Genomic DNA, 24450 nt, shown 5'->3' with positions numbered 1-24450 from the left:
CGTCTACCATTCCCGCGATATAAGCAATCGATTGCACTTACGTATAGTGGCACGCCTTTTCTGTTGCTCAAAACAAAACGAAAACAAGAAGTCGATTAACTGTAAAGTATCGTAACTACAACACGCATGCAGAGATATTACATCCTCCACGCTTAATGATGCCAACATCCCGGATAATAATCAGGAGGAGCTGCCTATTCAGTTAAGCCGGCGAACGGATACGGACTACTCCCTTTAACTCTGTGCCTTTATTCTCTGTGCCTTTATTCTATCCCCTTCTAGGCTCCACCTCAACGGGTGTAAACCGCAAAGCCTGACGCGGAGAAACCATCCAAAACCCAGACGATATCATTCAATTACGCTATGCTCGGGAACAAGTTAAGAACGTCAATTGCTCATGTAAGATATAACTCCGCCTGAGCGACGGACGCGGATGTCAACGGGCGCGCGCGTTTTGAATTGAGATTGCTATGAATGCGTGATATCATCTGCCTTTTCTCACGCAGTTTGTTTGTCGTCGCTGCAGTCCTTTATAAGCATATTAAGTCGATAGAATCACGGAAACAGCTCGTGCCATGTTCAAAATATTCCCAGTAACGCACTACTTGCGCCGCGCGGAGTAACATCCGGCTGCGGTGATGAGGCACAGCGGCAACTTCCGTTGCCGTTCTTAACTTGTACCCGAATATACCTCACGCTGATTTTGCTCGCCAACGGTGCTCACCTGGGCTTCATGAGTCCGGTGACGTCGAACGACCCTTTGTTGAACTGGGAGTTGCCGCCCACTTTAAGGGCCACGGTCGCCGATCCGTTGACGGAGACGCGCAGAGGAAGACCGCTGCCAGCGGGGACCGTGAGCGAGGTGTCGGCGAAGAGGATGCTCTTGGTGAGGTCGAGGCCCTTGGGGTCTACGATTTGCTTGTACCACTGGTAGAGGTCGTCGGTCGAGCCCAGCGAACCACCTGCCAGTTGCATGGAGGCGATCTCGTTGCCGAACAGCCTGATGTACGCAGACGCCTTAGGCCCGCTGCTGTACTTGGCCTTGATTGCGAACTGCCGGGAAGAAGACAAATCACGTCGTTAGGGAAAATGAAGTTATGCCATCAGGGTTAATTCTCTGGGTCACACAGTGTGACCGAAGTGAAACATATCAAACTAGAGCGGCATGCGGCTTTCCTCAATTAATGGGTGTCTACTTTCAAACAAAAACTGTATCGGGCCTTTTCACATTGAATGGTTACCTAATATTTTGGCGACGTTGTAGAGGAACTCGACGGTTTTTATAACTGACAATTTAAGCAAATACATTTGCTTATTGAGCCCGTCCATAACGTAAGAGCTCAAAATCGGCTTCAGGCTTATTTAGTAAACGGAAACGAACTGCCCGAATGTAAGGTAGGCAGAATGTTTAAAGTAGTGTCTATTTTTGTCTTGCGTTGCCTATTATCTGCATTTTTTTTAAGGTTTTCTGCACGAATGCGTTAAACATGCCACGAGATCGATACGCTTATCCAAACTTTTTGTCATGGCTTTATTAAAGGACCCTAAGTTACTACTAGTGTTTGTCTAAAAAAATGGTCAGGAGACGATGCAATGTCAAATGAAGCGTTTTGTTCGTGCTAATTTAGAAAAATCGCGCACCCCTCTGTCTAACGACGACGATGGTTGAACGCGAAGCTGTCTCATTATTGATTATTTGGTTGGCTAATTCCACACTGCGAGTATGTGGCACTCTGGATGTACGCACCGCCTTTCTAGAATACCCACAGCAACTCTCACGTGCGCACTCCGTTTGCCTAACATTTGGGTTTGGTGTGTACGGTGCGAATCGGTACCTTCTGCTTGGCTTTCAGCGAGCAATTTTTTTGAGTGGGTGTCGGTTTGAGGTGTTAAACCCCAATATGTGACGTTAGGCCTAAGGTCCTAAACCCCAAAATGGGAAGTTAGGCCTAACGTCTTGTGGATAACAGCCTTACGGCATGCAGAGGAACGCCATTCTTCTCTTGAATGATTCTTTGGTTGTCGTCTGAGTTTCCCAAAGCCCTTCGACCAATGAAGCTATTGGATACACGCCGGCTTCATAACGGGAGGGAACCAGGTTCGATTGCAGCCACGGGAAGCGTTTTTTTTTTTCTTTCGCTTCACCCACGATCATTTATCATCACCATCAGAGAAAGTTGGCTTTCCTGCAGGGCGTATTGGCATACGACGGCATCTGTGAGGGCATGAAAGCTTCGATTTCAAAGTTCGACTGTCCATAACGCCTGAGCACTTTATATATTTTGAGAACTTAGCCTCGAACGCATCGATCAGTGATGCGTTGAACTGTGACAAGAGCACTCACCCTCCTGTCCAGGTCGTCGATCTTGTTGTTAGCGATCGCCTTCTTGGCACGGACATCGTCCTTCTTGTCACTTGGCATCCACTTCTCAATCAGCTTGTCCATGTGCTCGACACGGGCGCCAGCCTATGCGTAACAGAACCACAGATTTACAGCACTGAGCTACTTTTTGTAACCAGCGTGCAATCACATTTTTATGCACTAATTGGTTGTAAAATGGATGTTCGCACTTTCCCTACGTTTGCACTAAACTCGCTGCGTTTAAACGACACGGCTGTCAGTCATGCACAGAACGAGCTTGCGATTTTGTTCTAAGGCCCCGTATAAGTGTAAAGGTTCTAAGCCTTATCAGTGATGTGGTACCTGTGACATACTAATGATCTTTGTGAATACTGTAAACGGGAGAAGGGTAAACGCGTACTAAAAAAACACCCGGACACTGGTTTACGCCTCGCGCGGGAGCGCTTCGTGCTTCAAAGACAAGAGACTTTTACAGAAAAGCTGTACATATACCTCCACTCCCCAACGATTTCATCTCCGTTGGTAAAAACGCCGAGGCGCCAAGAATACACTTGAAAACTGCATGCTTCGCCCCTCTCCAGGTTTCACGTTAGTGGAGATGGCCCGGGATTTTTTTCACAGTTGACACCTTCCCTAAAGAGCTTTGTACGAGGGGCAGGGATGCTCTCGCCTGAGCGCGTCTGCTCACATTCAGTCAGTGTACATTGCATTGAACGCAATACTTTCATCAAATAAGTTCTACGGGAAAGCAGTTACATCACCCATGAAATAATAATATGTTCTTGACTAACCTCAAAGAGGTCGATCTTCTTGCCGAAGATGTCGAACGAAGTGGCGACACGGGCACTCCTCGGGTAGTACGAGTCCGGGGTGTAGACGACGTCTCCGTCCAGCTCGAATCCCGTGTCCAGAGGGTCGAAGAACATGCGGTAGTGGACGTTGCGCGAGAACTTGCGGAAGTCCAGCTCGAAGCGGTTCCTCAGGGCGAGGTCGTTGGCGATGACGCGGTTCTCCCGCTGGAACGGGCTGGGCTCACGGGCCAGGTTGCGGATGTGCGAGTACACGAACGAGCCGACTGCGTAAACAAATAAGGGTTAAAGGTTGTGAGAAGTTGGCGACAAATAGCAGAAAGTAACGCGACTTCTAAAGCGCAACTAGCAAATATACTACGTCAGAATACCTAGAGAGGGCAGCGGTGCTGAAAAGGCATTGCTGCTGCCGATGGTGCGTTAGTAAAGCGGTGAAAGTGAAGAATATGTTCTTGCTGGTGGCTCGACCGGCACCTTCAGTGCATGTAAACAAAATATTTTGCTCCGCAGAGAACTTCGCCAATATCGTAATTATTATCATTATCATCCTATTCGTGTCCACGGCAACGCAAAGACGTCTCCCATGTTTCTCCAGCCAGTATCACTTGCGAGGCCTTCGTTCATTCTTCGCCTATAAATTTTATCCCCAGCCAGCGCTTATTATATCATGTCCACGAATAATGCACAAGAATAATAAGTATGCCTAATTAAATCACCTATCTATTTTTATATAACTTCATTTCGTGTAAGGTCCGTGGCGCTTAGATAGAGAGTCGTTGCATTGAGGCAACGCCATCAGTTCAGAAGTCCGATGAACATGTATAAGCATTCCCTGGCTGTGCCGTTTCAAAACTTTGGTATTTGCTCAGATCAGTAGCCGCGTTTACATGAATGCGACAGAATGCGATAGCAGCGCGTCAGATTTCCTAGCGCATCACGAGTAATGCGATGCGCTAGCGCTTACATGTAGCCCATTATCCCTGGCGCGATGGTGGCGCCATACGGTGTCGCACATCGAAGGTAACGCAGCGTTTCTGGCGCTCCCAAAGCTTCCGGCACGGCTGGTTCTGTTCTTTTTTCACGACTCGCATTTTCTGGCGTCTTACACTCGATTTAGACGTTTTCAAATGCAAAGCTGCGTTTGCAGGGCTTACTTTTCTTCTCGACATAATTTCTAATGTGATGCGCTCGCGTTTACATGCACTTCGAAAGTCGACTTACGCGTCTCAATCCACCCCGGTCTGGCGCATTAATCCGACGCGCTTTCCTAGCGCATTAGCCCCGTTTACATGGATGCGATGCGCTAGAAAATTGATGCGATGCGATGCGATGCGCCACTTGTCGCATTCATGTAAACGCGGCTAGTGGGGTACGTCATTAAGAGGGCGGCTTAACTGATAGCCCAGATACGAACCTTGCTTGATGGACTCGGTGCGCAGGGTGTTCCTGATGGCTTCGATGACGGGGCTTGAAGGGCAGCGAATGGCAGCCAGGTAGCTTCCAATCCTCATTTCGACGTTCTCGTCGATGTTCTGGTAGATGGCCAGCATCTGGTTGCGCTGTGAGCGGACGAGAAGAAGAACAAGAAGACGCCCATAAATATATGCGTTATGCTAACGTATCGGCTACATTAATATCTGTTAGGTCTCTCTCTACCTTTTACCGAACACTGCTACTTCTAGAAAGAAGCGATGACCGCAAGTGCGACGGCGCAGCTGGGACGGAAGAGACGTTTTATCTCTTACTTGGCGTTCTTTTATACTGTAGCTTTTCTAAACGATGTTAATCTATGTTTTTTTCATAATATTTTATCACGATATAGCAGCGTGGATTGATAACCGCCGTGGCTTCTCAGAGGTCCACGTTAACACATGTTTGTGCAAACTGGACAGGTTCGCAACTATACTTTAATGCTCGCAACTATACTTTAATGCAGTTCACTTCTACAGATCACACTCATAACTTTTCAAGCCCTGTACACCATTACTGTTCAGAAGTAATGAGTCATCTTTAGCATGCATCTTTCGCCGTTCAGTTTTGTGTCCGAGATCAATTCGCCACGACACAGAAACATGTATAATTATCATCGTCAGCCTGTTTATGTCCACTGCGGGGTGAAAGCCTCTGCCATCAACGTCAAGCTCCTCCTATAATGAATCCATTCTTTTCAACGAAGTCTTATTTTCTTATCTCTCTATTGATTTAACGGACTGCTCCGACTTACAGTGCTGTCGTTCGGTAACTGCTCCGCTAGCCTAGTTGACCTACAGGTCTCCGCATTACGTAACTAGCCCATCTTCATTTCTTTTGCTTCATTTGAGCCAGTATATCTTCAACCACAGTGCGCTCCTTAATCCAAAAGACGCTTGCTTCCGGTCTCTGCGTATCTCTACGTTTCTTATATATGCTGAAAAGAGCCAGAAGCCAAGCATGCCAGTGAGAAAATAGAGGAAGTAGTTCTTTTTTTTTTCATTTTTAAGCAGATTAGTGTTTGAAATTCCTTGAATTTTTTCTTTGCGTCTTTGTTGTACTAATGCGGGCTTCACTCACGGGGATATCACAGTCAAAGCGGCGGAAGGCCTCCACGGCCGCCAGGCGAATCTCGATGTCGAGCTGCGGGTTCTGGAAGCAGCGGTACAGCGTCTCCTCGGCGCCTTCCGACTGGCCCAGGTTACCGAGAGCCTTGAGCACCGTCAGGGTCTGTCACGAGAACACATACGGACACGGGTTAGAGAGCTGCTTATCGCTTAGTCTGATCCCTTACGCGTTGAACTTATATGAACCCATTTTGAGCCTATAAATGCAATAGCATTCGGAGAGTGAGGTGTTCTTCGGGAGACATTTAGGGTTATTGTATCTAATACTATTGATACTATATGTCGACCGTATACTGTCAAGCGCCAATAAATCTCTCACAAGAATTTGCAAGATTTTTACATAACATAAAATAGCACTTGTTTCTTATTTCGCTAAATGACGTTATTCAGGGATAAAAAATAACAACTCTAGTTCTCGTACGTATGGAATAAATAAATTATAATTGGGCTGCGCTGCAGGCGTGCTTCATCATCAGCGAACCCGAGAGATTGGAATTTTTCATTTACGCTAAGTGCACAGCTAAGAGCTATGTGCCTCACCAAAAAAGATTTGCCGTACGTAAAATTTTCGACACGAGCAGGGGATATCAACTCACATAATTTCCAGGAGATAATATTCAGGCAAGCACATAGAACGTAAGCGCCTAACATAACATCAATGCCGGGAGTGCAGAAAGACGCGTAACAGTCTACACACCGTCTTTGCATCGCGAGCAAAGCAGTTATCGCCGAGAGTCAGGTAGAGGGCGCGGACGAGCTCCTTGATGGGCCGTGCCGATCCGCAGTTGGCGTTGTTGCGGCAGAACGTGTGAGCCATAGTAGAGACTCCGAGGTAGGCCTGGGGCCTTTCCAGCTTCAGCAAAGGCTGCGAAATGTGAAGTTAAGAACACCGTTATTTCACGATGAGAATGGGCATAGATTCTGTGACGCTACTTTTTTTTTCGCAACAACAAAGCTAAGAAGTACAAATAAACCCTTGTTATAAGAAAGTCTTCGGACAAAAATTTGACTTGTTTATAAGCGATATTTTGTTAAAAGTAGGTAGGATACTCTCTCTATACATTGCAGTGGGTGGTACCATGAAACATGTTGAATGACGCAAGACTTCGAATAAAGCGATTGCGTAATAACGAATGCTTGGTTTATTGTAACGGTTACACGGCATGGATATGGTCTCTTTAACAAAAGAGGCAATCAACGCTCGGAAAACGTTCTGATTAGTGAGGCGTGCTTTACGCTTTGCGCTCACCCTCACCGCAATTCGAAAGTCGAAAGAGAGAAAAGGACAGCTTTGTGGGATCACCATGGTAATCTAATTTGCCAGCAAATGACAGGCGTAGTTTACGTTGCCGCCAGGTGTTCACGTACAGGCTGCTTGGAGTGAAGCGACTGCATTAACGTTACTACGCTACGCATCACATTCTGCTTTTGATGCAATTCATAATGTAAAAAAAATTGGATATCCTTTCCCATTTCAACTCCCAGCCAATAACTGTTCGGTGACATAGCTCAACATATTTCTGCGCCTTAACGTGCGATTCAATTTTCGGTGTTCAAAATGTACCCACCAATGAAGAATATAAAATGGCTGCATTTTGAGCAAACCAACAGCGTAGAAATTAGGCGACCTTCCTTGTAATCAGCAAGAAATGGCACTAAGAGAAGGTACCCAGCTAGGAAATTCCGGAACACAGAGGGCTTCAAGTTTTCCCGATGCCGTAGAATGGTTAGACTGTCCCTATTTAATGCTTCCAAGTTTTACGCAAGACCACAATTACTACGGGAGGCTCTCTTTCTTGAATAAAACAATCCAAGATCACTTATGCTCCCTGAACAAGTAGTGAAAAGACGAGGCAGCAGTAGCGTACCAGGGAGTGCTCAATCATGTCAGCGGTGGGCTTGGAAACGAAGGCCAGAGAGGTGAGCCAAATGTCTGCATTGACACCGGAAACTTCGCCCCGGACCATGGAGTCAGTCATCATGCGAATGGCAGCGGGCGTACCAACGGCTGGCAGAGAGTCCACGAAGAACTGCCTGCAAAGGTGAAAAAAAGCGTGCTTGTAATTCGTGTGTGCGCACCTTTAAAACGCCGAAAAGCCCCAATGAGGCAATGGAACAACAGTGTCCTTAGCGCTTTCGGGAGTCCCCGCATAATTATCAAATCAAATCAATTCAAATCAATTTTTATTTCCAGATAAAACCGAGTGGTTTCCTGGGTAAAAGCTGCAGAAGCAGCTTGACGGAGCCCAAGAAGCCCCTACAGGGCTCAGTGACAAGCATAATCACAAAAAATACAAGTTTACGCTTTAAACATAGCAAAATATCAGTGCAGCAATAAAGCAAAGAAAAAGTTTACACACTTTCAAAAATTCACAATACTTCACAAAAGCGCACAAAACACCGACAACAAGATGAGAACACCAATTTCCTGGAGGTCATTTGTGTAGGACATTGTAGATCCCATTAGCCGATGTTTATGGGTTAAAAATCATCATCGTCATCAGCAGCAGCCTCATCCTACTACGATGCACTGCAGGGCGAAGAATTTTAAACAATAGAACGCCCAAGTATTACGTCATCGCTGCCTCTGCGTGGGCAGAAAAATCCCACATTCGCTTAACTAAAAAAAATCCTGTTCAAACAGTGCCCTAATTTACGTTTTGCTACACTAGGCTGTTGAAGAGAAATCGGCGTCCACGTACTTGGCCTTGGCCGACATGCTCTCCGAGCGGCGAAGCATGGTCTGCAAGTCAGCAGGACTGAGCTTCCTGAGGCTGAAGACGAGTTCCGTGAAGAGCCCGGGAGAGGACGACTTGACAACGTCTCCCGCCGATTCTACGATGGCACGCAACGCGTTCTCGGCACGATCCATGGAGCTGGAGGAGTCCTCGACTTCGTAGTCGTGGTCGAACAGCAGGTCGGTCTCCATTCCGGCATTGTAGGCTGCACACAGGCGACACGAAACGTCGTCAATTTAATTATAGTGACCACTCGCTAACTGGAGCATAGAGACACACTAATGATTGATTAGAACAAGGATTTGTAAGTTTAGGTCATTTTTTATGGCAGCTTTCTGGCAGCTGTTCGAAAGCCTATAGGGTGGGGCTCAATTAGACGCACAAACAGGGAAGCAAGGAGACGCATTTCGAAGACATTTGCCCCTATTCTCGAACTCATGTTCCACCTACTTAGGTGCAATTTGTATTTGCGCGTACGTTTACTTAACACTCAGAAATGCCAACAACAACATGGATGAAGGTTCTAAAGCAATAGATAAATTCATCCTTGTAAATAAAACGCGGCGTACTGGTTGCAAGCAGAAATGGCAGTAGTCGTAATGGGTACGTCTATCTTTACACGCGCATTGAGAGTGATGCCTTGTACAAATTTGCCGGAAATAGCATTTAACGGCCCTGAAAAGAAACTACAATACACGAAAGACGTGAATTTTTCGATTGGTTCCTGTAAAGTTGCTGAATGCTTTGTTTGTTCTGCTATATTCACGAGCCCTCAAAACTAAGGGCCCTCGTTCCAGCAAATATTTTTGTTTTCGAATTTTTAAGAACCTTTTGTTTAGCTAAGAAAGCTAGCCTTCCGTTGCCTCAAAATTCTTGCCGTTTTATGTTGATGACAATTTGCAGGGGCGAACGTACCCATAATAAGCGCAAGAGCTCCAATTTCTCAGTACCAAAATTGCCCCTCTGAACTGTGAAAGTGATGTTCTTCTTAAGTGAGGGAGAGAAGACCACTGGCGAAGAATCCCTGTATAATACGGGGCATTGAATTTTAATTAAACCGAAAGCCGCGATGACTGTTCATTTTCATTTATGTATTGCACGCATTTAGCAAAAAATCCGCATTTACAACTTCTGTTGGGAAGCTGTTAATTTTGTTAACCGAAACAAAGGCAATAACGCGGTCACTAACCTAACCCAACCATAAACCGTGAACTGACGGTGGTAAGTACAAATTCTGAATGACGGGCGCCTGCGACGAGAAAAGGCGACACAAACGGATCTTACCCAGGCGCCTAGCCTGTCCACGTCGCTGGCTGCGGAGGTTGAGCTTCTGGCTGACATCGGTGCGGGCACCGTTCTCGCGCTTCGAGAAGGGGCGCACGATGTGCGACTCCTTGCACTCGACCGAGTCGATGAGGCCGTTCTGGAAGACCTGCTTGCACTCCTGGCGGCCCTTGACCACTGGCGACGACCTCAGGCTCTGCAGAGGATGCAGCACGCGACATTTACGTCGTCCATTTTAACCTTTAATTTGTCGGCTGTGATCTGCACCTCACGTCTACGTAGGCCGGAAGTAGCTCACGTAGTGTATTTTCTCACTCTGCGTCAATTTCACGTAGACGTTGCGTCTTTCAAAAACCATTTCATCAGTTTTTTATACGTCTGGCTTGCTTAGGGCCTAATTTATTCCTTTTTTTCTGACTACGCTAAAACTATTTCATTTGCTCACTTTTCGTCATCTCTAAATGTCACTAAAATCCGATGTTTCTTGCGGCACTTATAATAAGCCGGCTGCTCGCGCTCCTTGCCGATTGCTGCTCCAAACCCGCCATCGAATATTTGCGTGTTGCGATGTTACATGCCGACTGGGAAGGCTGAACTTTTATTTTTTGCTCTAGGCACTGCAGATGAACATTAAGAATCTACTTTCATGTTTCTGTACAACCTCACGCCTGGCTAAATAGCTGTTTTATTCCTTTTCGTAACCACATCCCTCGTTAAGGGCATTGCCCCATCCTCCTTAGAAGGAAGAGAATTATAATAGTAACAACAATCGCCGCCATACTTCAAGGAGCCATGAAGACAAAATACAAGTTGGGTTTATTAAAAAGACTGCTTAGTCCCTTAACAATGATACTAATATCATCGAAATCTTCGAACAAATAACGGAGATATTAAAGAAAACGTGTGAAGCAGTCGCGACCCCTTAGCCAATTTCCCGCAACTTTTCTATGACGTCACGGAACCTTGTTTGTGCGATTGGCGGCCGCCTAACTGACCTGTCGCGACGACTCATGACTGGACGTCTTTAATGGGGCCTCTAGTTGCATTTGACCTCGTCACTTGAATGCTAACGTGCAGTTAACGCACTGAAAATTATATTTTATTGTTGGCCCGTATAACGTCATTCTTGCTCATAACACGTCACTGTGGCGCAGAATTTGAAAGTTTTTAAATACTTCTTGCTTTTTCTTCATTAAAAAAAACGTCTTTTGCGGCTGTAATGGAGCTGAGTGAGATACTGAATCTTAGTTCTTTCAAATTAAACGAAGTTGTATTTTCTCTTCATGGTTCCTTTCAGGAGCCTATCAAGATGCGCAAATTATCTGCTCACCCCTTCGATGGAAGAGGCCTGCAGGGCGGTGACTGCACTTTCGCGGTCCTTGCACTGGGAGAGATCCTTGATCCTTCGCACGCTCATAGAGGACCAGCCCTTGGGGAGCGTCTCGTAGATCGTTGGACACCTACCAGCGATGTCCAGCTTCCGGATGAGAAAAATTGTAAGAAAAGTTGAGTCACAATACCCACACCACTTGTCGGCATCGAATGAGGCAAAACCGTTTCGTTCAACCAATCGTCACGAAACTTTTGTGAACCACATGTAGATTACGAGACACCAGCAGTGGCTATTGTTGCGATAAAGGCATTTGAGGTGTACATGATTCCCGCGTGACTGAGAAATGCAGGAAGTTTGAAGAAACCGTGACTAATATTTCCGGGGGTAGTATTGCAATTGACCGAGTGCCATCAGAGGGTCTAGTAGAACAAGTACTTTATTCATCACCATTATCAGCATCATAGTTGTCACCCCCAGATATTGTTTATTGCCTGCTTAGGCACAGTCCATGTGTATCCACTGCAGAACCAAGGCTTCTTCCATATTCCTCCAGCCGTTCCCGTCTTGCGATGCCCTAATCTTTTTTTGCCTCCGAATTTTCTGATTTTATCCCTCCATTCAATTAACTGCCTTCCTCTTCTAGTCCCGTATCGCGTTGATTACTCTATTACCCTTTGGTCCACCGCTTGTCACTTAACCGCATTACACTATCAGTCCACCTCCTCTTCTTCCGGTTAATTTAAGCTTCATGGCCTCTACCAGAGTCTGTTCTCTGATATTGTGCGCTCGCCAAAAGGTACGTTGTCCTCGATCGTGATCTCACCTCGCTCACGTCCTCGTTGACCTCGAGCTGCTTCATGCTGTTCTGGAGCATGGACAGGATGGCCTTCTTGACGTTGAGCGCCCTCGGAGTCTCGCCCTCGGAAGGACACACGTTGTCCACGCGACCGTCCTGGTACGAGAACCGCAGCGAGTACCGCTCCAGGGCCGCTCTGAGTTCAGCCTGGTTTGGAGACGGTCGCCGGTGACCCGGCCTCAAGGGGTCCTCTTCTTCCAGGGTGGCCCCCCGGACCTACACATCGCACCAAGTCGCGTTAGGAGAAGTGCCCGCAAATGTTAATGAAGGAAAGCCATTACTTCGCCTTTCAGTCATGCAAGTTCGCAAAATTTTATTGAAGGGTGGCTTGTTAACTGCTGGGATCAGGGGAGCCAATTTCTTATGTAATATGGTGGTGCGCGTGTTTACGACTGTGCGGAAATAACCCGCCCTCAAGCTTAGTCCGACAAAATGACAAAATAGGCCATTGAAAAACATTAAAATATTTGGCTATGTAGGAAGGATTTGTTGGGCAGTTTGGGATGTTTTTGGACAGCCGCAGGGCGTCTCCCGAAGTAAAATACTGGAGAATCTGAGCGGTAGTGCATAATTTATTAGAAATATTTATACCCACTAAATGGTTCGTGACAAGTGTTTAAAGCCTATTTAACATTAAAAAAAGTTTCTCGCTGGAAGAATAACCCGTGGATTACGAACACTTACACTTAAAAAGTTTTTAGCTGTGCTCAGCGGCGTGAAATAAAAATGCAAGACCCAGCGAGCAATCGAAAAGGACAAGACGAGAGTGGAAACAATTTTCGAAGAGCGGCTTACATGCATCGAGTAGTCGCATGATCCCAAAGGTTCAATCTCGATCTGGGCGGCTATATGGACGGCCACCTTTTGGGAGGTCGTGCCTTGCATTGATGTTTCCGTTGTCGACGCATAGTCATAGAGATAGGTGGTACCAGGTTGGTAAGAAAACTTTCGGCTTTCTGGAATAGAAAAAGAGGAGCCAGTGTGTCGCGGGAACGAAACACTTACTTGCAAGTTACCTTTGGCGAAATGGGAAGCAGACTAGCGCAACTTTTTTGGACCGCGTATCCAGTTCAAATTTATAAGTTTTGTGCAGGTAACTGTGAAGTAATTTTAAACAATCAACCTCGTTGATTTTTTTCTAGCCGCAGCACTCGCTGAGCTTCGCTAAGCACTTTTGATCGACATTTAACCCCACGAGAGTGGTTAGAAACGTTGTAGTTGAGATGGAAACGTGTTCAGAAATGGGAATTTCAATGAAAATGAATGGCAAATGAAAAGTGAACACACAAATACGAACTGGAACACGCAAAATTAAAAAAAATATTGTTCGTGCAGATCACATATAGACGCGGTTGGAAAAGTCACATTTTCTAACTTTGTTACTGTTATTAAGCCATGCAACATTTGACTTGCATGGATAGCAAACGCGCCATTTGTGTTTTCCGATTCATATTTTGGTGTACCCATTTCATTTGTTCTTGACTGTACATTAACTAACGCGCCACTCTGCGGGTGAAAACACATTATTGAATCCCCGGCAGAGCTAGAAGCCAAGGGCTCAGAATTTAACTTCGTATAAGTATTTATGCGTGTCACCATGGCGATAGCCACAGTGTTGAAAAACTAGCATCGGGAGTCGAAAGCTGTGTACAACCAGCGGGCAAAGTACTATTCAGAGTTTTGTTCAAGTAGCGGTGCTAGCCACACAAAATGAACTGCGATACTAAAAAACTGAAACTCAAAGGAGCAGGTTTTAATAAGACCATGCTATAACTTTCGCTGTCGGAAAAGTTTCTAAGCCATAATTATGACCTTATTCAAGCCCAGTACACCGTTGCAGATGACACTTAAGTTCAAGTTTGGGACGATTGTGCTTCTAAAAGGACGTAATGAGTAGCTTGCTAATTAAGATTTATTTGATCATTGTGATTCCTTCTAGTGCATTCAAGAAGGCTGTTTTATTTCCCAGTCTGTGTGTGGGTCCTGAAGCATGAAATTTAATTTAATCTTTTGGGGAAAACAGGTCCGGGAATTTACATTTTATTTTCATTAACAAAATTAAAATAAGTTTTCTTGCGCCAAAACTATACATTAAATTATTTTTCTATACAGAAGGAGGTCCAATATCTGTGACTCCATTGGCCAGTGCAACTGGTCACAGTAGAGAAGTTCCGTACTGCAGGTGCACATTAGGTCTTCTAATCACCATCACCCCATTAATACTAGTACTACTCGGGCATTGGAACGACGTATGTGGCAGTCAATATCGGAGAAAAGAAGAGGAATCTTTTCGAGAAGATCTTACCTGTGCAATGCCTCGAGCAGGTTTTGCTGCGGTCTACCGGGCCTGCAGGAAAGGAAGAAAAGTTTTGTAGAGGTTCTACAAGCGCCATTCAATATGTGCAAAGGATATAGTTGCTCGATCGTGTAAATTGCAGTGGAAAGGGAGATCGAGAGATCAAAGTTTTTATTGAGCATTTAAATACCCCTTAGAAGGACGTGGTGACCAGCGAACCGGTCACTGCAGCAGCCCTCGTCGTGACTGCTTGTGGGATAGTCAGGTCGGAGCTTCCCAGTGCCTCAGCCCAGTATCCACCGTCTAGTAAGGGGGATAGGGGTTGTGGACATGCTCGAGAGTTTCGGCTAGCAGCGAGATGTCTGTCATTTAGTTCGCTTTTAATCCAGTCAATTCCTATGGTATGGCCAGAAGTGTGTTTCAGCGACGTTACCGGCTCCCAGTGTTCTGTAGGAGCAGGTGTAGATAATGAAGGCGTTCATTAGAAAACAAACAGCCCCGTCTCCCGTCTGTGACTTCAGCAGTTTTCGAGATAATTGATACAACTTTACATCATCACGCAACATCTCTCGTGGCGAGAACTAATGCAGTCTGTTTCAGAGGAACTGAATTAGTGCGTACGTTAGACCCATTCTTCTGCTGGACAACGACTTTCGAAGATTCAAAAGTGGCGCCAACGAAGTCTCCACTGAGCGCAATGAATGAGTCTTTGTGATCGCCACAAAGGACGTTTCGCGCGCACCATATTTGAACCCCAATCTGTTGGCAGTGAGTGCCCTGTGGGATTTAAACATTCTCAATTGACTGGAACGCTTATTTTGCGAAAAGAATAACACTGCTGCTTCATTCACTTGCGTTTTCCATCGAGAATGTCAAGGGTTTCCTTTGAGCGAAGTAACACCAACATTGCTGCGCTCATACTGCTGTGGTGGCACAGAGCTAACTCGGCTCCCACTAGGGGAGCAGCTTTAAATCTCGTGTTTTGTAGCGTGAGCTACTGTCTGAGGTTGAGCAGTTTCGCGTGGCTCCTGGAAAACCGTGCTGCGCATGCGCGAGGAGCAGTGACGTCTCACGGCGCACAGCTGGCGCGCCGGAGCCGCCGCTGCCGTGACTGGATTGGATTGAATTGAATTGGATTAGATTGGATATTAGATTGGAAATCGTTTTAGAAGCAGTAAGCATGATAATTATCTAATCTTAGACAATCAGAAAGCCTAAGAATAACCAGCTGAACCTTAGCTCACGCTACGTATATCGTTGCACGGCCGAACTAAGCCACTGCTATTTTTTTTATTTATCTCTTACAGCGGCGGCTATTTTTGATATAGGACAAATAGAACAGCGGTTTTTTTGCGCGACGGGGCACTCCAGGTTCTGGCCTTAAAGCCGGCAGGAGAGATTGTGGTCGTGCACGTTACGTGGAGTAAGTCACTGCACGGTACGAATGTTGGGAAGAGGTGAATGGCCCTACAGCTTCACGTACGCTCTCGACGTAGCTCGGAAGCAACGTTACGTGATCATGTCGACGTGGCCGCAGAAGCAACGGAGAAAGGCCGTCAGCGGGCGTGGCTGCCGAACAACCCGGCCATCGCGCCGCTCGCGTGGAATGTGTTCCCGCAGCCAACCTTTTATTGTTTGGAAACACAACAAAAGAAGACAGCGAGGCCCTTAATAATAACGAGGCAGAGACCAGAACGGAGGGGCGCTGCGTTTTCACACGAGAAGCCACGACATTTTTATCGAAATTTGGAGGTTAATGAAATTCGGATAACCAGAAGAAGTATCATAGGATTGAGAACTCCATTAGATCTTGCCATTACATGTCTCAGCTGATAACGCTGCTAGTTCTTTTGCCTCTTGCTTAAGTAGGCGATTCAGCGAAAAGTACTTCGCTCGCTCTAAACTAAAAGCAGCGGAGTCTGCAGCGAAGAAGAAGCTACGTCGTTTGACGTCATCAAGCCGCCTACACCGATATCACCGGAGTTCGCCTCAAGTGGTGGTTCACGTGTGGCGGCGTAGCCCGCCTTAATCGGAACAGACTTCTCACCTCAAGAGAAGCCGATGGAGTACTGATATCAAAGCAAGCAGTATAGAGCTCTCACATTGAGATTTCAAGCTTCGTCGGAAGATAAAATCCAGCCAAGGAAGAAATCAACTTCTTGAGACACCCATTGCTGATTGTAGTCAATTCTTTCCCACTCTAGACATTTATCAGCCGATGTCCTGGCCATCGCCAGTTCACACACGTGCGTAAGGTTAAGTATACTCCTTCCCAATGACCCACCATTACAACGTGGCACGTGCATTAGTTTAAAAAAAAACTTCCAATTCAGAAGAAGACGTCTTATGCCAATGATTGATAAAGCAATTTGACATCGATAGAGCAAACGTTTTTTTTTTCCTGGTTTAATAAATGTTCTAAACACATTTCTTTTTTCGGGAGAAGTTATTTTTTGCATACATCTCACGCCATAAAGCGTAACTCGTGCTTGTGATTTCGGTAGCAATGTACATCACATTTTAGTTCGGATGAGTTGTTTCAACTCGTGACAGAAACGCTAAGATGCTGCACAAGGAAATTCCAAGTAATTTCACATTCGTATGCCCCCCCCCAAACATGGTCTCAGGGGTCGTGAAAGGCTGCAGGAATGCGCTATTCATCCGTGCAATAAGCCAGGCTGTAATTGCCTTTTTACACCAAATTTCCAACGCAAGAACAGAGTGTCGATACGTAAAAGAGGTTGTAATTGCCATTTTACACCATATTTCCAACGCAAGAACAGAGTGTCGATACGTAAAAGAGAAAGCTATTTATGAGTTTCTAATGCATCCTTAAACCGAAGTTACTGAACTACGGACTGAACATCTACTCAAACTTGTTTCCTCTCACGTTGGCTCTGCTTTCCTCGAGGTCTTTCTAAGCACACGTAGACCCAGCAGCTATCGCGTCAACTGCTGTCGTCTGCAAGCGCCCAAATTCTCTATCGGGTTGCTGCCACTTCAAGATGCGTCCCGTCGGCGATGTTTTTCGTCAAGCAGACCTTGTCTAAACACTCCTCCGTCCTCCTTCCTCCAGGCCCAGCGGTCGAGCACAGCGCTAGACGCTGTCAGCAAGTATCTGTTCAGGATACACAACGAGCCTCTGCCCTTAGAGTACGCCTGTTGTCCTTTGGTGATGACCACCACACCGAACGACCTTTGAAATGCGAGATACCGTTAACGCTGTCGAGGCAGACGCCAAGGGATGCGTCAGTCCACGCGGTTGGGTGAGGATCTAACCACGTGGTACGTTTGAGAGGCAGTGATATTACTTTACTCCTCATTACTGTCATCTACCGCCCAGTTAGGAGGTGGAGTATGAAGATAGACACCATTTGCAACACCTTAGTTCATTTCACAAGTTGCATGCAGCAAAGCAGATTCTACACTGCTCTCACAAATCATCCGTCATCAGTGCGTCTACCTCACCGCGAAATTATACGGTTGCCGGTTGAAGAAAAGCCGCAATAGGCACTAACACTTAGGAGGTCTTATCTGTGTCACTGCTGGGCAGGTGGAGCGTATTGTCGCTTGCCTTCAACCGGCCACCATAGAATTTCACAGTGAGAATACACGGTGATAAAGGGTGATTTTTTCAAAGCAATGTAGCATCCACTGTGCTGCACGGAACTTGTGAAATGAACATAGGCGTCATTGTTTTCACACCGCATACCTGTACAGCAACGGAACACACCGCATAGGCCAGTTTGGCAGGGGCATGCAAGGACATGGTAGCATTTATTTTGCTGAGTTATTATTCCTAGAAAAAGCGCATTGTCCCATTTCATGACCAAAAACTGTTGTAAGCAACCTAAAAGTATTTGCATTGCATCACGAGCGACTAAATTCATTTCAAGTCGAAGCTTGTTGAAATCTCTTATCACTAAACTGTTATCGTTTTTCTTCACTTGACTCCAAGTACGCGGAAGTTGGCGCGTAAAACGCAAATAACAGCTGTTTGCGTTGTAGCTTGCGCGAACGGACCTTCATCTCTTCCTGCTTTTAAAAGGTTCGATACCGTAAACACTCGTATGCTTGAGTGCCATTGCCACACCGGTGCTTTCACTGCACAGACGCTGTTTGTAATTGAAATCGGCTAAGGTAATTTTATCAGCATTGTCATAGTATGTACAACTTTGCTTTATTGAAGTGCGAGTTTTGTGAGTGTTTCATCTACGAAACGCTGAATTTGCGACTGGTAAAACTTCATAGTCATAAAAAGAGGTAGGCCTAATGCTAGATAAAACCTGCTTTCGACATCTAGAATGGTTTTGAACTGCTTCGTATGTTAGATACGCTACAGCGCGAATACATTGACGTATTTAAAATTTTCCATACGCTCGTCATACGGGCAGTTTCAGAGCGCTCGAAATCAATCCTCCATGAACTGGATGTAAATGCGACCTTCTTACACGGTCAGGCTGCTTTTAAAATTGCCTGATGCAGCTTTCAGATACCTAGATCACTTTGAATTAAGTGAGCATTTGCTTCTTTTCGACAACCCGCTCCTCTGACTAGAATATATGTTACAGCTTCAAGTAGTTAAGAATGGGCTTATTAGTATGCCGCTGTTTCCCATTCCTTGCGCTTGTACAGGGGGATTAAAATAAATACTAAAAACGGAGCACACAGCGTCCGACGCATGCCGCATCGTCTGGCTGCACTGCCAGTAAACAGCGCGCATGCGTAGTTCTTTCAGAGCGTTTGGGAGTGTGGCCTACTGTTAGGGGAAATGCTTGATAAAGAATCGAAGTCGGGGACTTATGTTGAGGCGCCTAAATGTTATGTCACCACTGAGCATCCTGTTATCTACTACATTTGGGAGCCAAGCGCACAGCAGGTTGATTGCAGCTAGCATAATGCCCTTCAACGATCATCCTGCTCAGTGGTGACGCAGCGTGAAAAGACGCCTCAAAATAAACGACCGGCGTCGCTCCTTGATCAAGCATTCCCCATAAATGTAGGCCGCACTCTCAGACGCTCTCGAAGAAGTGCGCATGCGCGCAATTTACTGACCTTGCAACCAGATAGTGCAGCATACATCGAAGTCTGTGCGCTCCGTTGTTCGCATTTCTTTTAGTGCCGCCTTTACATTGCTAGTGAATTTTTGGTTACATTGTATCGTTTTTTTTTTTTACCTTAGAAAGTTTTCTTTGCATTATACTACACAGTGCGCCTTTCCCGTGTGCTGAAACAGGTTGAAAACCGGCTGACGCTGCTGCTGCACAGCTTTCGTTCATAATGCATTTGTCTGAACTGTACCATTCTACATTACGACACATTTTTCGCGGTACTTTTTTCCCTGCTTTAAGCATAAATAGAGCGTTTAACAGCGAAGCTGTTTAGCAGAGCGTAATTGTTCGTGCCTGCAATTAAAAATACCATGAATTACTGAGCTTACGCACGTGAGCGCGGCCCTCGCGGCGACCATCCGGCAGTAACCAAAAGCAAGAAAATGCCTAGCACTCGCGTGTGCATGTCTCGCGACGACCGTCCAGCGTCCCCTACGCACGTTCGTCAAATCAATCATACCCACTTAGGGAGATTGACCAAGAGTGGAAAAAAAAACAACTCCAGCGTTCACCGTAACCATGAAACACTTTCTCGGAACGCGAAAGACTACGTGTTAATGGGCAAGTTGGTATATATTACAGGAGAAAGATTTAGCGCAGCGAGAGACACTGCCGGTGAAAAATCCAGTTGCGAATTAGCGCCCGTCTCGGCCGTTCACCGTTTCTGTCTTTCGCTGCGATAAATCATCTTTTCTGGAATGAGAAAGACTACATCGTTCTCCATCGTCGTGGCAATACTTGCTCGGAACGAGGAAGACACGTTATAGCATACGCCCCTCCAAGGTGATGTCCAATAATTAACACTTCCAAAAAAATGAAGGAAGCTCACACTTATAGCAACAATGGCGGAGTAAAGGTCGCTGCGGCAGCGAAGAAGAAGCTAACCGGGCTGCAATCGTGGGCTTCAACCTTTGTCATGGTCGGGAGGGTTGTGTACAGCTTCGCTACCTTCAGGTCTTACGTGTTAGTGTGTGCTTCCTTCATTTTTATATTTCCACATTAGGGTGTAGGTTTTGTCGTGTACAGGAAAAGTATGGGCAGAGCAGCAGGGTGCAGCTGGAACGGGTGCTCGCGAACACTGCGCCCTGCAGCGTCTTCCCCGTTTCCAGAGAAGAAAGCGGGGACGCAGGCGTTGGCACAAGGCGAAAAGACAGGGACAGAAGGAGCAGGCAAACGTGCGATAGCCGGAACGTCGTGGAGGATAAGATATCCCTCCACTTCAACAAGAAAATAAGATTACTCTGTGGTCGGCCAACGGCCACGGGTAGGCTACTCTTGACGCTACTCTCCGCAGACGCATTAGAGACGACGCCACGTGACCTTGCTCTTAGCCAATAAAATTACGGCTCCGCTCGTGTCTCTGTGCTTGTCTCCAAGGGGTAAGCCTGATCTCAAGTGGACAAAAGGTGAACGGTGAGAATCAGCTTTGTTGCCCTTGTTCCGCCGCCCTCGGCAACACGTGTGGACTTTTTCGACAAGTGCTTTGTTTGTTTGCGATTCGCTCCTCCTTGTCGACCAAGAACCCCTCTGAGTGTCTCTTTGGCTTACAAGAAAACGAAAACCATCAGACCATGATGGCACAAGCCCATGACCTCGTAGCATCTGCGCAAAACCCGAACAACTCATTCAGGGTACAAGAGAATGGCTGCATAGACAAATGGTGTATTTGTAAACAAGGAGGGGTATTGTCCACAGCAGCGAGCGCCCAGATAAGCTTGCCCTGACAGGCGATTCGAGCTCGGACGTTTGAGAGGATATTACTGCACCTTAGCAGGTACCCATAAACATAAAAGAAAAGCACTTGCAACAGTTGCATTTAGCGCTTTTAACCTTCTTACTTACTGCAGGAAATCGGTATATGTAGCTACTGGTCAGCCTTCTGGAGAGCGAGTTGGGTTCCCTGACCCGCTAGCGTGTGTGCGCATGCGCCGACTGACGTCATATCGGTTTTCCAGCCAATTGTGGCTGCGCGCAGATCCTCCGAGAGGGCGCTGCAGTGCACACGCGCTGCCTTAGGCTTCTTCTCAAGGCCTTTTTTAGCTCTTCTTACCTACACCCCTGTTAGCACTGCTGACCTCCGCGCACCCGCGAACGTGTGGCGTCACAGTTCAGCGTTTATATGTATGTAAGTGGTTGGGCACGCTAGTTCAGAATGTGGAGTCATGTCATAAATGTAGACCAATTTTGAACTGTGAAGGCAGAGGAAGAATCATTTAGGCACTCTAAGCAACCTGTTATTCGGGCACTTTACTAAGCTGAGTTACAGTCATAATTTCGTTGAAAGATTAATTGCGGAAGAATGGAAACAGCATGACAGTAAACGTTCTTTCATGGGGATGAAATTATGCCGCAAAAGCAAGTGGAGCGAATTTGTCTTCGTTTAGGAAACTGTTTAGACCTAGGTTGCACCAAGAAGTGGTCTGCCATTTGCAAGATTTGCTTAAAACAAATTCCTAACGCCTTAAAAATATTACGCAGTTTCTGATTCTGCGTCAGTTTGAGGTGTTTTGACTGTTATCTTTGCTGCCCCGGTTTGCACACAAGGCCACATTGAGTAAGCGCAACCAAGGGTGTTTTGTTTCAGGTATCGCCGAGCGAGATTGCAAACCGGGGACGAGATAGGTCACATCCACAGGCACGTCTACGCATCAACGACCAAAGAAAAAAAAAACGCCTTTTTGCTTTCGCCTTCGTACTTCATGTGATTTGGCTCACTGAAATGGAGATGGTTCTGGCGCAACGGCCGGGGTCAAGCGCTTCTTCACTGTTTTGATACAGAATCTCGTTAAAAACAACTGGAAGCCTACGCAGCAGGGGAAAAGGGAAGGGCTGAGGAGTTCAACGTTCGTGCCTTGGCTGGAGCCGGGCAGGTTTAGGTCGGAGTGCCACAGTCATTACCCGTTCCGACCCGAAATTACCTCAAGCACGAATCGAGCGGTCATTATTGGCAAAATTTGTAGAAATCCAAAACGATTAGCAAAAGCTGAGAGTTGGAGGTAGTAGCATCATTGTGACCAGTTCCCTTTCATCACGGCTAAATGAAAGCACAAAACTGGCAATAGAGTAAATTCTGACCTGGTTACAGGGTTTAATTTTTCGCTAAGATCTTCACTTCAGCTGCCGCAGGAAAGCTTCTCGCAGATGGTAGAAAACATTTAAACTGCTGAAGAAACCAGCCTAACTGTACTACAAAGCTAAACGGGTTTAACTGTCCTCCATATGTGCTAGGCGAAAGCTTAAGAGAGATTTTTGTTAAATGTATAGGACAACCAAGAGAGAAGGGCAAATAAAAGCTCTTTAAGGCAAAACACAAGCGCTTTAACGACGGCTTTGTAATGATGCCAGGTGATTTTCCCTTAGGTCTGTCCTACCGTATAGTTGTAACTCTGCAAGGTCCTTACACCAAACGCTTCAGTAATCATTCAGTTTGACCGAAAAGAAGCGCAAATCCCAGCAGAATATATGTCAATAATATCTTTCGGGGTTACACTTCTAAAAAAATTCAAGGCAGGTAGGTAGCAAGTGGGGTTCTAAACAAACACCGTAAGCTATTCTTAGCAGGAATATTATTTTTCGATTTCGAGCATCGAAAGTAAAACATGATTTACCTGCCTAAACAATTGTGACGAATAAATCACGTCAAACATGTAGGTCCAGAAATTGTTTTTCCTAAAAGTAATTTTGGTCTGCAGAATGCACAAGCTCATAATGTTTTACATTCATCTTCAGTTAGAAAATTTTAGTCATCGCGAATGCGGGGCCCCAGCCGGTACCACACATGAGCTAATTTCCTGGATACATAACATTCTTTATTTTTATGAGGTTGGTAATCATACATTGAATTGCAAAATGTGCAGTAATGAGAGCATAGTGCACATTTTTTTCGTTATCGTGAATCTGAACAAGTATGACGAATCCCACTGAACCACCACAGTATTCCGGCACTGGGGCCCATATTCTCAAGTCATATATTTTGCACTGAAGAGCCTTGACTTCTATTAATATTGTATAAAAATACAATTATCTTGTCCTGAATGTATTCCAAATCAGAGTTGGTGAGCTGGCACATAAATTGAAATGAATTTGGTAATGCCTGTGGGCACAATAATAGCGTACTAAAATATTTGCAGTAATTCGTCTCGCTTTTCTGCGCAGTCCGAAAGTAAACTTCTCTGTTTTGGCCGTTTCGATCACGTTTAAAGGTAAAGCCACAGTTTGTTCTTATTTCATGATTTCAAAATACCCGCGCTCCCAGTCCGGTGCAAATGGTGGCAATCGGGCCCTACCTGCAAGTGCGGCTGCCGCGCAGAGGAGTACGATGGCGGACTTCATGATGAGACGCGACAAAAGCTGCCGGCGCTGACGGTCACATCCGTGGGTCCCCAACAACACAAAAAGGTTGTCCCGAGTCCCCCCTGAAGACACCCACAGCTTCTTGTCGTCGCCGCTGTTGCCTCTTTTCGTGAAGAAGGAAAAACGTGGTGCAGTGAAGAAAGAGTTTTATGAGACGCGACTGTGGCCAGGCCAACAGTTGATCGCGTATGGTGTGCGCTCGCGCCAAAACCGGAGCTTATATGCCATGCGCGTCGCGCGCACACTGTTGCCAACCTTGCTCCCTCTCTCCAGGCCAGAAGAGAGGCGAGAGGGGGAGGAGTGGGGGCCGGGAAGGAAGATAGAGCTAAGGAGGGGCCACAAGACAGCGGGTCTCTCAAGATATCAGGTTGGGGAAGGGGAGGAGCAGTACGCGACTGCCATCTTGTCTTCAAGAGGACCAAAAGAGCAAGAAAGAGGTTGATAAAGACCTGAACCGACGTTGATAAAATACGCGAGGAGTGTGAATTTCTATGCGAATAGCTGAGTGTGGATAGCTGTGAATGAGAATTTAGGAAATTTGAGCAGTTTAAGGAATTTGAGAAAAAATAAGAGAAAGGTGACGATGCTACGATGCTTCGTATACCAGGAAGGACGCTCACGACAGAAAACGTGAGCGCTGAAGTAATGCTTGCGAAACAGGGGATGAATACCTTAATTTACATGAAAATACCAAAATAAGCTTGGGGTTAA

General features: G+C 46.1%; 1 protein-coding gene across 1 annotated transcript in view; it reads right to left on the bottom strand.

The window, feature by feature from the left end:
- Positions 1-23940, bottom strand: part of LOC144162710 (uncharacterized) — a 54248-nt gene extending 30308 nt beyond the window's left edge. The window contains exons 1-14 of the mRNA XM_077693353.1: positions 23673-23940; positions 14285-14326; positions 12775-12935; positions 11947-12195; positions 11121-11267; positions 9791-9986; positions 8471-8711; positions 7637-7802; positions 6466-6633; positions 5722-5871; positions 4586-4730; positions 3154-3437; positions 2345-2467; positions 725-1053 (exon numbers count right to left, since the gene is read on the bottom strand). Of these exons, the coding sequence (XP_077549479.1) occupies positions 725-1053; positions 2345-2467; positions 3154-3437; positions 4586-4730; positions 5722-5871; positions 6466-6633; positions 7637-7802; positions 8471-8711; positions 9791-9986; positions 11121-11267; positions 11947-12195; positions 12775-12935; positions 14285-14326; positions 23673-23718 (2447 nt within the window). The 5' untranslated portion in view covers positions 23719-23940. The remainder of the gene's footprint in view (positions 1-724; positions 1054-2344; positions 2468-3153; positions 3438-4585; positions 4731-5721; positions 5872-6465; positions 6634-7636; positions 7803-8470; positions 8712-9790; positions 9987-11120; positions 11268-11946; positions 12196-12774; positions 12936-14284; positions 14327-23672) is intronic.
- Positions 23941-24450: the final 510 nt, after the last annotated feature.

The sequence above is a fragment of the Haemaphysalis longicornis genome, unplaced genomic scaffold (genome assembly GCF_048455015.1).
Source record: "Haemaphysalis longicornis isolate Haplotype H1 unplaced genomic scaffold, Haemaphysalis longicornis Haplotype H1 scaffold_12, whole genome shotgun sequence".
Classification (NCBI taxonomy): domain Eukaryota; kingdom Metazoa; phylum Arthropoda; class Arachnida; order Ixodida; family Ixodidae; genus Haemaphysalis; species Haemaphysalis longicornis.
This window is presented reverse-complemented; position numbering and strand designations above follow the sequence as displayed.